The 14,056-nt window shown below is 39.5% G+C and overlaps 1 protein-coding gene across 1 annotated transcript in view; it reads left to right on the forward strand.

Moving 5' to 3' along the window:
- Positions 1–13,381, forward strand: part of PRKX (protein kinase X-linked) — a 66,951-nt gene extending 53,570 nt beyond the window's left edge. The window contains exons 4-9 of the mRNA XM_048494841.1: positions 2,152–2,271; positions 7,211–7,306; positions 9,133–9,190; positions 10,105–10,182; positions 10,553–10,705; positions 13,114–13,381. Of these exons, the coding sequence (XP_048350798.1) occupies positions 2,152–2,271; positions 7,211–7,306; positions 9,133–9,190; positions 10,105–10,182; positions 10,553–10,678 (478 nt within the window). The 3' untranslated portion in view covers positions 10,679–10,705; positions 13,114–13,381. The remainder of the gene's footprint in view (positions 1–2,151; positions 2,272–7,210; positions 7,307–9,132; positions 9,191–10,104; positions 10,183–10,552; positions 10,706–13,113) is intronic.
- Positions 13,382–14,056: the final 675 nt, after the last annotated feature.

Below are 14,056 nucleotides of genomic sequence, written 5' to 3' on the forward strand. Positions count from 1 at the left end.
TTACTGGAAACTGGTTTGAAGTGACAATGGGAGTTTTGATTCTCAAACCTTATACCCTGGAAATATTGTTGGTTGCACCTAGTTTATCTACTGCTGACCAACATGGCTACTCTCTGAAATTGATTTAAAGTGTTATATAAACTCATCCTGAATGACAAGCTAATTTACCTTGGTAAACAAAATGGTAACAAACTCATCCATTATAAAACTAGGATCTTGGACTGTACTGGAAAACAGAAATTTTCATCATTACTCCTCATAACTCTGCCTTTGACTAACATTTCAATGAGCATCACAGGCAGAATATGTAACTTGGGACCATTCAGATTATATATGTTATTAAATGTTTGCTGTATTTCCTGTCTACATTGTGGAACATGGAGGAAATTTTCATATTCTTTAAAAAGTCTGCTTAATTAAACAGACTACATTTTGGGAGCCCATTAATAGGCTTTAATCCCATTCACTAAACACTGCACAGAAAATCAGTCTATCTTTGCTCCTATGTGTCTAAGGAAGTAATCTTTATCTCATGAAAGCTGGTGGTGAAATAAATGCTGTTAATCTTCAAGGTGCTACACCGGACTTCATTTTTCCCCTCACTCCTGTCTATCACTGCCCTTCTTCACTCTATGTCAGTGCTTTTTCACTCTTCTGAGTGGTTCTGATTCTCTTGGAGCTGTTCACCAATCTCATCTCACCTGCTCCTTCTCACCCATTTACCTTAGTCAGAAACTTAAGAAGTTATAATGGAGGACTCGAGTGCCTGGCTATCACCAGACAACCATCTTCCTTTATGTACCTCACCAAAACCAAAGCAGCCAGAGTCTTGGCCTCCTGTGTCCAGAAGTGAATATGTGAGAGAGATAGAGATGCAAGCATGAGAAGCACAGTGTTGCCAGATGGAAACAAGCTAGACATTTTGCTACAACAAGATGATTGGAAGCAGCTGAATAAGTTTGCCCAGCTGAGAGGTGCAGTTGGGCTGTGCCAAGGCTGAGGGGAGGACAGTTTTGCTCATATTGCTCTGTTTGCCTGCTCCTGTTTGTGGTCCTCCCTATTCCTTTTACAGCAGCAAGAGATCCATAGTTTGTAGGTTCAGTTGCCAGAAGAAAACTTATGGTCACCATTGTGATCAGCAATGATGTAGCGCCAATGGGGCCTGGTGGGGCGCAACGCCCCAAGTGGGGTGCAACGCCCCTGGTGGAGCAGCAGAGGGGGCATGGCTGGGCTGTGGAGGGGGTGTAATGGGCATTCTGGGGCACGGTGGGGTGGATGGTGCTTCAGCAGGGGCGCAAGGTGTGTGCAAGCACCGGTGCAGTTCCCCCTCACTCCACTTCTGGGGACCAGGCACCTGGAGTTTGTAAAGAGTTAAGTTCTTCATTACTTAGATTTCAGCAGAATAGAAAGCTCTTTGGGTGTTTCTCCACTCTCCACGATCCCCCCTATGCCACGCGCTGCTCTCAGCACACAGCATCCCTGGCGTGCGGCCTAGTGTCCCCACGACATCAAAAGGCACTGTTTGCAAGAGCGCCAGGGATGCCACGCGCTGAGGGGGCGCCACAGCGGCAGCATTGGGGCTGCTGCGCTGTCGCCGCCCCTGTCGTGGGGAGTGCCGGGGGACCCTGCGCTACTTGAGGAGAGTAGTGCGGGACTTAAGGTAAGTGGGGAAAGGCCTTTCAGTCATCTAGTTATAAATGGCTCAAATGAAATGTTGTACAATATTACCTGCCATTTGCATACTCACAGGGTTGAAATCAGTGCAGTCGTTATTGAGATGAATTGAAATTTCCTTTCCTTTTTGTCTGTGGCCTTAGGAGATATTTTTTTCTATTTCCTACTTCATGCAAGCCCTTTAAAGATGATGCTAGTGTTAGCCTATAAATACTTGTCATGAACAGTATTTCAAATTTACATGAATGCAGATGGTTTTCTTATATGAAGGAAAACATTAACTAACTGCATTTACTGAGAATTGCCATCTTTATAAGATATCCAAGTAATTCCTGTATTAATGTGTAGGTGTAGTTTTTTTAAAATCTTGCATTGTCCAGTGCTGTTTTTGGTGGTTGCCCTTTGCTTTATGTCTTGAAATTCACTCCTTATAAATGTGAACAGTGTTTAAATGTAAGTTTCATTTTCTTTTCTTAGGACATGGACATTGTGTGGTACCCCAGAATATCTTGCCCCAGAAGTCATACAGAGTAAAGGTCACGGAAGAGCAGTAGACTGGTGGGCTCTGGGCATTCTAATATTTGAAATGTTATCTGGGTAAGTTCAAGAGAAGGGACAGGGAACACATAAGTACAAATACAGTCATTTTTTTCATGTTTTGGATAATAATGGGGAAAAAAATCCAATTTTGTAGCTAATTGCCTCAAAGTTCCTTTATACTACATATTGAAGGAAGAGAGTGAAAGTTAATGTTTTATAAAATTATCATAGCATATAATCAGCTGAATGGCTGCCCTTTAAAAATTAGAAGAGTTTATTTTTTTTTTTTAAAAAAACCCTAATTTTCATGTATGGAAATGGTGCCCTTTAAATGTTCAGCGGCAGAGGTGTTGCTGACTTATGACTGGTTCCGTCATAACTGGAGGCTCTCCCGAAAAGGCCACAATGTGTGGATGAACTTATGACCTGGGTATTTTTTCTGCAAAATGATTGCCCTCTCTCCAAAGAGGGTATGATTCCATAGGAAACACTGATATTTCCCATGACCCTGTCCATGTGACTGAGTCATTTCATAGGTTCATGGATAAATGGTTGTCATGTCTGGAGAACTTTTAAAAAGCACCGGTATTCATTGAAATCCTGAGTTAATTCCATCTTCAAAAGACACCTATTTCTTTGGCTGAAGACTTTTGGGCCAGTGCTGCTGAAGAAATCTTTAAATTGTGCCATGCTTACTTGTTATTTTTTAAAGTTTATTTAAGCTTAACTCACAAGCTTACACTCACAAAACAAGAATGTTTGTTTTTTAAAGGAGAGAGGGAGATACAGTGGATCTGTGGGTGCTGGACTACCAATGCTGGGGAAGTACTCCATGGGTACAACTTTAGAGCTCAGCTGTGGAACCCAAACCAGACTATCGTTTCATGTGAAGGGAGTCCCCATAATATCCTCAAATCCAGACTCTAATACTACCTAACTGTATCACTGATACAGATACATTTTGTGGTGTGTTTAAATGAAGCTAAATTAAATTTTATATTTGACAGTACAAGTCAGTATGAATCACATTACTCACTATACACAAGCACATGTCCTACAAACAAACATGTATCGATAAACACAAAATTTTACGTCTTGTAGTATATGTTTGCATACCACTTATGTGCATTCATTAAGCAATGGCAGTTGTATTTCTTGCTATTAATGCAAAAGTTCGGTTGGAAACAAACCAATTTGCTTTAGTAAACTTTCAAATATATATGAAGATTTCTTGCCATACCTAATCATACAGCTGGAAGACATTTACTTCAGTGGACTTGGAAGAGAGTAACTGTGCTTAGGATAATATGGGCAGAATCATAGAATTGGAAAGGGTTTATGGGGCATGTTGTCCAGTTGCCTGCTCAGTGCAGAACCCAAACACGAGAGCATTTCTAGCATGTGGGTGTCTGGCCTTGGCTTGAAATCCTCCAGTGAAGAGCTGCTTTAGGAGATTGATTATATTGTTGCTGTGTATTTTTTTTATTCATTACAAGTTGTGAAATCTGTATTGTACACTACCTTCTAAATTTTATTTTCACTTTTTTGACTTGATTACCCTGCTGCAAAGCAACCTTAGCTGATCCAATCTTCCCTGCCTTATTGCTCGCCCGTCGTTGCCGTGCTTATTTCCTTGCAACGCTTTTTGCCACTTTTTTTTTTTGCTCCCCATCCTTCGTCTTGCGTTTTCTGGATTTCAGAGTGTCCGTTTCTCTATCAGTAGATTTTCACCACTAATTTTATTTTAAAAATGCCCTTCAGAGCATTTTGCTATGCAATGGTGGAACTTTTGGAACTACTACCCCCACCACCACTTCCTTGTTTCCATGGCCTGCAGCTTTTTGTTTTGTTTTTTGATTTCTTTACAGTGTTACTTCACTTTCAGGGTCCATTGCTTCATTGATAGACCTTTAGACTTTAAAAAAAATTTAAAAGCCCTTCTTATTGATCTGAAATGGTGGAACTAGATTGGGAAAAGGTAGGGAGGAGCAAGAAAACCCAAACAAGATCATCTCCTTCGCTTTCCCTGCAAATCTGTGGCACAGTGAGTTTAGGAATGAAGAAAACTTGCCTTGCTGACCTGAAGGGAATGTCCGCTCACTTTGGAGCAGACCACAAGTGCATAAATGACCTTTCTGTTCCATAAGCCTCATTTGGGAAAATGTTTTAATCCAGTAGATGGCAGCATTCTCAGAATAATGTAAACCATTCCAACTTGCTTTGTTGCTAGCAGACATTAAGTGAATTGTACAAATAAATGTTTGAGTGCAAAAAGTTGGCAAATTGGCAGAAGCCAATTTGGCTGGTATCCTGAGACTAAACATCACCTAAATCGTGATTTTCCATCCAAGTTTTCCACCTTTCCCACTGAACCAGGGAGGTAAAGTAGGGAGAAAAAGGTTCAAAAGTTTGTATCTCTGTATAAACCCACTCAACAGAGGCATGAGTAATTGGATAAGATGCTTTAGTTTTCAAAGAAACAAAACCAGAGCTATTTTCAAACACACACACACCACACAAATATAAACAATCAACAAGGAAATAGGATTTTAGGTTTAAAACTGTAAATGTTAGGGCAGGGAACACTGTAGAATTAACTGACCACACTCAGTTATCCAAATATGGGAGCCCACAAGTTCAGCAGGTTTTCTGGACCTGTGCTGTACACTGATGTTCTTTTATCACTTTCCGTGTTTTATGGACGATCTTACCTGAAACTGATTGAAGATCCATTCAACCAAATTTCAGTCAACCTTGTTTGGTTTAAGCGTTACAGTCTAGTCTATTCTAGGAAATAAATATCTTAATGTTTTCCCATTCAAAGTACACAAGAACTGTCAGGAATCCAACAATGTGACCAGTCCTAAATAACTGTCATGGCAGTCAGTAAAGGAAGTAATTGACCCAGATCTGTAATTGAACATTACATGCAAACTGAATTTTGATCACACAGATACATATAAATAAAAATTATTAAATGTGTCTGTGTGATCAATGTTCAGCTAATTTATACTGATAAATAATAGCAGCAGTCTTGTTGATGTGCCACTGGAAACATTTGGTTATGCAGATATGACAGCTTTCCCCAGATACTGGGAAGTGGCGCATTCCTATATAACCTTCTTGCATAAGTATAACATACATGAACTCCTCCCTATTCAGATCAAATAACATTGTTAACTTGGACAAGCCCTAGTTTTTATTGACTATACAATGTATGGATGGATATATTACAGATTATATTTATATGGCATCCTGCTCCTGACCCTTTCTTTGAACTAGAGGTTTTTCTCTCCAAGTATTAATTCTGCCTTAGTAGGCAAGCCAGGCTGACTGCTGCTGGTGAGGCTGCAGATCTATCCCTGTACCTGGGGTATGGGGATAATTTCTGCCTGTGGCAGTGGTTCTATCCTGATGTGTTGGGCAGCTGTAATGCCTGGTCGGTAGCTGGTCTCAGCAGTACCATTGACTAGAATCAGTAGCTAGAGCATTACAAATGGCAGTGATAATCCATACTGAAAAGGATGCCACTATCTTCATGCTTTCTGCTGCATCTTGTTGGACAAACATGCATCTAAGTTCCTCAGATGCTGAATGCTTTTATACCCTTATTTATACACTTTAATGTACTTTTAAAAAAGTGTCAGTGTGCTTGGCTTCCAGGCATGGTATGTATAGGTATGGGGCCTGTGGGAACACGTCACTGACACCTTGTCTAAGCAATGGGATAACTTGTGTCTGTGAGTCACTCTGTGGTGTCACCCTCAACAAGACCCTGTCTTTTTCCGTCTCAGATATGTGAATGACTGGAAATGCGCAACCAATTTAAACTCACCATATTGCAGTTGCTTGATGGCAGACATGTTCCCTATCCATTTGTGCAAAGGGAATAAATAATGCTGAATTTAATTTTTGTTTCAGGTTGCTTGGCAATATTCAGTCTGTTGTGCTCTGCCATCTGCTTCCTGAAACAGTCCTGTTAACTTGCTTCATGGAAGGGTTGGACCTATGGTTTCTACAAGCTGCTAAGGCTGTGAAAGGCAATCAGAGAACAGTTTGCCTTAGTAAGCACTCTGCATAAAGAGTGCCTCACACAATCTGTAGGCCATCTGTTTATGAAATGCCTTCTTTTGGATCACTATCTAATTATGAATGGCAACTTAGTGTCAGAATATAAATGACACTGATTATAAAATACTTTAATACACAAGATGGCACATTTCAACTCCTGCAGTAATAGAATGCCCAGTGTCATGACACTGTTCCTTTAATAACACCAGTACAAATATTTTAAGATAAAAGCATAAAAGAATTCTAATAAAGTTTTCAGGTGCATCTTAAAAAAATAGTTTTAGGAACTTGGAATGTCACAGAACAGTTGATACTTTGACAAAAGGTGGCATAAGTCCAAGGGCTGGGGCACCATACTCCCAGTCCTAAACACTGAGTGGAGCTGACTATCATATCCTCCACCCCTGAGAACGCTCTGGCTCAGCCATCCACCCCATGTTGTCATCCTACTGGGATGCCAGTGTAGCCTCGCCACAGCCTGGAATTTCGAATTTTGCGATGGTGGGGCTGAGGGAAGGGTGGCCACCAGCACATCTGTCTCTTCCACTGGGGTCAGTGCCCGCAGAGATGGGGATGGAAGTCAACAAGAGAGATGGTTTAGCAAACAGCTAAGTGAAGTAAGCCAGATGAGCAGAGCCAATAGAAAATATTTGGATAAATTATTTTGGTGAGGTACTGAAGACCTAGATAACTGCTTTACAAAGCAGTTTTTATATCTGTTGGAAAATTATATTACAAAGGTTATACCTCTGTTTTTGCGGAACAGGTGAAACTTCAAATCTTTTGGGTGGTGTAGAGCTGCATGAAAAAGCCTAATATTTGAAGAGTAGATATAAAATATGTTGTAATGTTGCTTGTATCATACTTCTCAGATTCTTTTTAAACTAACAGCTGCATTTTTTGATGTGTTTTCTCTTCTGAGCAGATTTCCTCCATTCTTCGATGATAACCCATTTGGGATATATCAGAAGATACTTGCTGGCAAAATAGATTTCCCAAGACATTTGGATTTATATGTAAAGTAAGTGTGTTGGCTTGAATAAAAATCTTACTAGAAGGGATAGATGGAAATTCTGTCTAAGCTTTAGTTCACTTGGATTAAAGAGCTTCTTCAAGCTTGGACAACAAGCTCGGGTATTTTTTAGTTCTTTAATCCTTTGTTTCAAGAGGATCCTTGAGCTTGTGCCATGAGAGTTTGTTCAAGATCTGCTAAGACAAAATTTCAGTAGACTAGCTGAGACCACATTAAAAATAACTTTTCATCAAGAAAGCCTCCCTACAATATTGAAAGCAAAAACACAATTAAAACTTGTTTCAACTAGGCTCTTTATTAAGCTGCTTTTTTTAAAAAAAGGGGGAGTGGCAAAGATAACTTTCAATTGTTTGCTACTGAAAAATGATATATCTAGTGTTATAAAATAAATAGTAGAAACTGTTTTTAACTGTAAGATTGCTTTCCATGGCTGCCTTCAGACATTACAGTAACCTAGTCTGTTTAAATTGCATTTGTGCAAATCTTGTTATAGAATACAACATGAGAACCACACAATCTGTTCCTCCTTGCTCATCACTAAGAATTATCTCTATCTATATAAATTTTGCAAAATAAAATAAATAATAAATAGTTGTTTCATTGACTTCCTGAATTTCTTTTTTACATTTTAAAAAAAATCATCACTAGTGGGAGATGGGGCAGGCATTGGAGAAAAGGCAGTAGGAAGCAGAGTCCTGAGAAAGCACCCCTAGCAAGTTGCATGCAGCCGCAACTTCATGTTTTTCTGTTGCTTTGTATGTCCTTACGTGTATGCAGAAAATGAGAGTTGAATTCAGTCACCTTTGTCTCTCAGTTCCCCTCCTTAATCCAACACCTGCCATGCATCCCTTTTGTCAGCAAAGGTCTCCTGATCTGCAGCATAGCTTTTTTGGTGATCAAATCAGCCAATGGAAAAGCTGATTAAATCCATCCTTTAGGAAGATGGTGCTACTGAACAAACTGACTTCTGCTATGTAATGTTATGATAAATTACAGTTACTATAACCAAAGTTAATAAGCCCAATGCAAACTGTGGTTTAGCATTCTAGTTTTAGCATTTGTCTACAATCCATATTTTGGGTAGTGGGCATTTAGAACCATACCAAGGTAAACCACACCAGGTAAAAAGCTATACACTTTGTTCCAGGAGCGTAACGAGGCAGCCCTGGGCAAACTGTAGCCCTGGGCAAAACCTGAGTTGGATGCCCCCCCCCCCATGGGCGGCCACTCCACTACAACCAAATTTATTTTGCACCAGGACATTGAATTGCCTGCCAGAACACAGTTTTTTTTAGGCTAAGCTGACACCACATTGTTTTAAGCGTTAATCATCAGAGAGACTGTCCTTATGCTACCCCCCAAGTTTGGGTGGAGTTTGGTTCAGGGGAGTCCAAAGTTATGGACTCCCAAAGGGGGTGCCCCTATCCCCCATTGTTTCCAATGGGAGCTAATAGGAGATGGGGGCTACAGTTTTGAGGGTCCATAACTTTGGCCCCCCTGAACCAAACCTCACCAAACTTGGGGGTAGCATAAGGACAGTCTCCCTGATGACTACAGGCTAAAAATTTAGTGCCAGCTATGCCTAAAAACTAAGCCCTGCAGGCCAAAAATGGAAAACCACTAAAAATACCCAAAAACGAACTCAGCATTTTGATGCCCCCCACAAGGTGATGCCCTGGGCAGCTGCCCACCTTTCCCAATGGGCATTACGCCAGTGCTTTGTTCTAGTATTACAGTTTCTATCCAGCCAAAATCAGGTGACTACATTAAATATACTAGGTATGAAATGCAACTAATATTTTCCATTTTTATAGGGACCTTATTAAAAAGCTGCTTGTGGTTGACAGAACAAGGCGGTTAGGGAACATGAAGGTAAGTTTTAAATATTGCAAACAAAAATTGACCTTTTCATACAAACCATTATGAACATGTATGGTTTTCTTTCAGTCTGGCAAATGATTTTAAGACCAAAATCTAATACATTAGGATCTGTGAAATACATGCATATTTGCTGTTACATATCATTCTAATAATGGGACATAATAAATGACTTTTGCATGTGATTAAAGTTTAGCAATTCCATATTTTCAGTGTGTAGAATTAAATTAGTCTGGTGTATTCAAATTGTAGCAGTGTGGCTACCTTGAGTAATATTTTGAAATTTTCGGAGCACCTTTATTTGACTACAAAAATAAAATTCCAGTTTGAATTATTTCTTGCTTTTCTATATTTATATCTATGAAATATCAGAATTTAGAGAAATTTTGAGAGGACCGGGATTTATTAGTGGAATATATTAAAGAAAAAGAGGATTACAAATACCTAACATTAGGTGTTCAGTATTAGTTCAAAAAGAGTATAAAGAAGTAGCTCAGGATACTAAGATAATTAACTTCTTTGCGATTTTGATCTTGTGTTATTTAAAGGTTGTTGTAATAATGTGAAGAGATTTATAATAGGTCTTTCATTAGAGGTAGAAGGATCAGAATAAATTATGATGATTGATTGAATTTTGATAAGCATTAATTATAATAGTGATATGGGATTAGAATCTCCTAGATGGAAGTTTTTAAAGAAAGAACTGTATTGCGAAATGTGATATTGAATGAGATTTATGTTGTTGTTTGTATCATATTATTGTTTTAATGTATGACTGATGAAATGAATAAAACTTGTTTAGAAAAAACAGATTGAGTTATCAAGGACTATGGAAGGATAGTTTTTGCTGTAATAATATAAATTGGAACGTCTTGGTATGTAAATAAATACATTTTTCCCCTGGAAAGAATGGAGCAGATGATGTGAAGAGGCACCGATGGTTCAGGTCTATAGACTGGGATGCTGTACCCCAAAGAAAATTAAAGGTGAACTGCATTTTTTTATTTGAGTTTTTTGCTATAGTTTATATAAATTTATACAGCATTTCATTCTTATGCTGTATAAAAGGCTTGCAAAAATACTGAAGTTATAGGCAAATTCAGTCCAGTTGCTTACATTAAAACTCAGTAACATCCTCAATGAATTGTTGCAGAATCCATTTTATTTATGTTAGTGTTTGTCAGGAACTGTGGGACAGAACAAATTCAGATTCAGAAATCACCTGTACACCAGAACATCTAAAGCCAAACGATAGCAACTTGACCTAATGTTATGCCCTGTGCTATAGAAAAATCTTTGGGGTTAGTATCTCAACCAGGTTTTAAGTACGCTTTCTCAATCTTTTTTTTAATTCAGCCTCCTATAGTGCCGAAGGTATCAAATGATGGTGATACATCTAATTTTGAAGCTTATCCTGAAGATGACTGGAACAAAACACCTCCTGTACCTGCTAGAGACTTAGAAATTTTCAAGAACTTTTAAGTGTGGAGAGCAGAAAGCTTATTTAAGGTATTATATATTTGGTTTTTTAAAAAAAAATATTCAAACTTGCATTATAATCTTGGTGTAAAATGTCCTTTGTTGTCACTTAAAGGATAATCATGATGAGCTGATAATGAATTATGAGTGTCGGACTAGTATATCAGAAACTGTGTTCGAATCCTCACTCATGTTATGCAAGCTTGCTGAGTAGTAGTAAAAGGGGAAAGATTTATATGATCGGAAGAAAAACCAAAGCTTGTTGGGTGATCTCTCAGCCTAGAGATCACCACAAGGTTGTTGTAATGATAAAGGACGGAAAGAAGAATGATGCAAGTTTGAGTCCCCATTAAAAGGAAAGGCAGAGTACAAATGAAGTAAATAAATACAATTCAAAAGATGATGCTTCACATAGATGAGGTATCTTCCAATCAGACACTCTTGTTAGAGTGTTGCTTCACAAAAAAATGAAACAAAATCCAGCAGTGTTCTTTTGCTTATGCAGAATTATGAAAACTTGCATAACTTCTTGATCAGTTAGAATTATGAATGACAATTGGAGCTGTCTATTATAGCACTGCATGAACATCTGTGCAAGCTATTGAAAAAGAACTTATGAAACAGCTCTAGCAATTATTTACTTTTTTTAATTGAGTCATTTGACTACAATAAAAGAGCCTGCTAACAGTTTGCACTCCCTGGTCATCAGTTTGAATTTCAGTGGCTTATTAATGCTCATCTGCACTACAAAATGAGTGTGACAGCCTCAACCAAAGAAGACATCTTTCCTCACTAACTCTCCCCACTCCATCCCCATTTACTTGCTGCTGTCTTGATGGATGCATAGGTGGAATAAAAGAGGCCTTGCACTGTTCATCAGTGACTAAGGCAACCAGCACATACTGGGCGCTGTAGTTCCCAGGGCAGCTGAAATCCTCATGCCAGGTATTCTGGGAACTACTGGGAGGGGAAAGAAGGAAGGAAGACTCTTCTTCCTCAGACAGCTTGTGGCCCACTGGATAGCCCATCACTTGTTACTGCAGCAGTTTGGACTGGCCAGTATGTTGGGTTGAGGACACTTTTCAAGGCAGGGGCTTTCAACCACCTTAGGTGCTTATAATCAGGTTTAGGTTGATACACGCCATGTGCTAATATCACTCAGTTTACATTCTCAATTTTCACAAAGCCTGAGAAGACTTAACCCTTTACAACACAGCGTTTTTAAACATTTACTGTGATGTTTTATACAATCATATTGTCCCATCCCCCTACCACTACCTTTATAAGATAGACATAAGCAAGATAGACATTTTAAAATAATTTTCTTGCATTTTTTGACTAGAATGAAGAAAAGAAGTGTAAGCTTACTGGCAATTGTTTAAGTATTAATATATCACATTTCCATATATTGCTTATTGCCTTCCTTAAAAATGAAAGATATACACAGCCATCCAGTGGGCTAAATTGGTTGGCATTTATACTGAAGTATGTATTTGTGAATTCTCTAATTTTGTGGGTTGTATGTATTCCTATTCCTACTGCATTTTTAAAAAGTTGCAATCGAACTTGAGGCTTAGGCCGTTTCCGCACGAAGGCGGAAGCGGCCGGGTCGGCGTTTACGACGCCAACCCGACGACGCTGGGACCGTCCGCATGGACGGTCCTGGAAACAGCCGGGCAGCCGGCGCCACAGAGCGCCGACGCCTGGCCAACCTGGCATGTCCCCGGGCCTCCGGCGCGTCGCCGAGGCCTGGGGACACGTCCCCCTGGCCCTGCGCGCCTGCTCCAGCGGCGCAGGGCAGGGGGGCGTGTCCCCAGGCCTCGGCGACGCGCTGGAGGCCCCGGGGACAAGGTAAGTGCCGGGTGGGGGAGGCATCGCGAAGCTGCTGCCGTTCGCTCGGCAGCGGCTCAAGGCGGCGTTTCCCCAAAAAGAGCGCTTCCAAGGGCTCTGGGGAAACGCCGGCTTCGCGACGGGTGGGCGGCACGAGGGCGGCGCGGCTGCGAAGCAGCTTCGCCCCTGTGCGAATGGCGGCCTGGAGACGGCGTTTTTACCGTCTCCAGGCCGCCATTAATTGCCCGTGCAGAAACGGCCTTAGTGAGTGAGGCAGAGTCTAAATGAAACAAATAAGTAGTGGAAGTGGGAAGTGCTGTGAAGTTCTAGCCAACCTGTGGGAACCCCACAGGGTTTTCAAGGCAAAAGACAGACAGAAGTGATTTGCCATTTCCTGCTTCTGTGTAGCAACCCTGAATTTCCCTGCTGGTTTCCCATCCAAATACTAAACAGGGCTGACCCTGATTAGCTTCATAGATCTGATGAGATCAGGTTAGCCTGGCCCTGGGCCATCTAAGTCAGGGCAAAATAAATGGCAACTGGACTTAAGCATCTACTACATGTAAATTTGGTAATCTGTAACTTAAACTAGTGTGTTTGTTTGCTAGAAACTGGACGAAGATCATCATAGCTGGAAACTCACCAAGAAGAACTGAAAATATTAATGAAGAATTTATTTGAAATGGGTGAATGTTACTACATTAATCACGGCCTTTAAAGGAATAATTTTGAGAATTGGAAGACTTGATGATTATCATACTAGTTGTTTGAATTTAGCATTAGTTCAGAAAACTAAAATACTGAAACACCAACCCTGACATAGCCTCATTGAAAATTGCTATAGTTTTTTTTAAATTAAAGTTTATTTTTACTTTGTTTCTTTCTATGTCCAAATCTTTTTGCATAGTTATATCATAGACTAACTTTATAAGTTTTACTAAAGTTGTCATTTGAAGCACAAATTATTATATTTGTATATAAAGAAATCAAACAGCTAAAGCACAGAAGCTGTGCAGAAATGTAAATTTTTGTACTTTACAGAGTCTATGGTTTTTATTCTTAAATGTTTTTCAAGATGCTCTCTAGAAATGAAAAAAAACTTAAAATGATAAATAGGTTTTTCAGCATCTTATATACATTTTATAATTCTTTGTAAAAAGAAATGTACAAGTAAGTTTTGAAAAAAATGTAAAAAATTTCCAGTGCTTCACAGTTGCAGCCATAATACTTGAAAGTAGAAAGATAAAAGGGCCTTGTTTCATTTTTTGGTTTTAAATTGCATCACAATGTTCTCTTCAAAGTTCAGTTACAATGATGTGATGGCACATCATTATTCTTCGTCACTTCAGATTATGCAAAACGAGTTTGTCTTTTTTGTAAGTATATGAAATCATGGCAAGTCATCTGTTGCAGAACATTTTGCTGATAATGTGGACATCTCTTTTCTGACTTTAGTAGTGCAGTCCTAAGCAGGGTTACACCTTTCTCAATCCATTGCAGTCAATCGACTCAAAAAGGTGTAGCATTGTTTAGGATTGCCTAAGAGTCATT

Source organism: Sphaerodactylus townsendi, linkage group LG04, assembly GCF_021028975.2.
Source record: "Sphaerodactylus townsendi isolate TG3544 linkage group LG04, MPM_Stown_v2.3, whole genome shotgun sequence".
In the NCBI taxonomy this organism is placed as follows: Eukaryota; Metazoa; Chordata; class Lepidosauria; order Squamata; family Sphaerodactylidae; genus Sphaerodactylus; species Sphaerodactylus townsendi.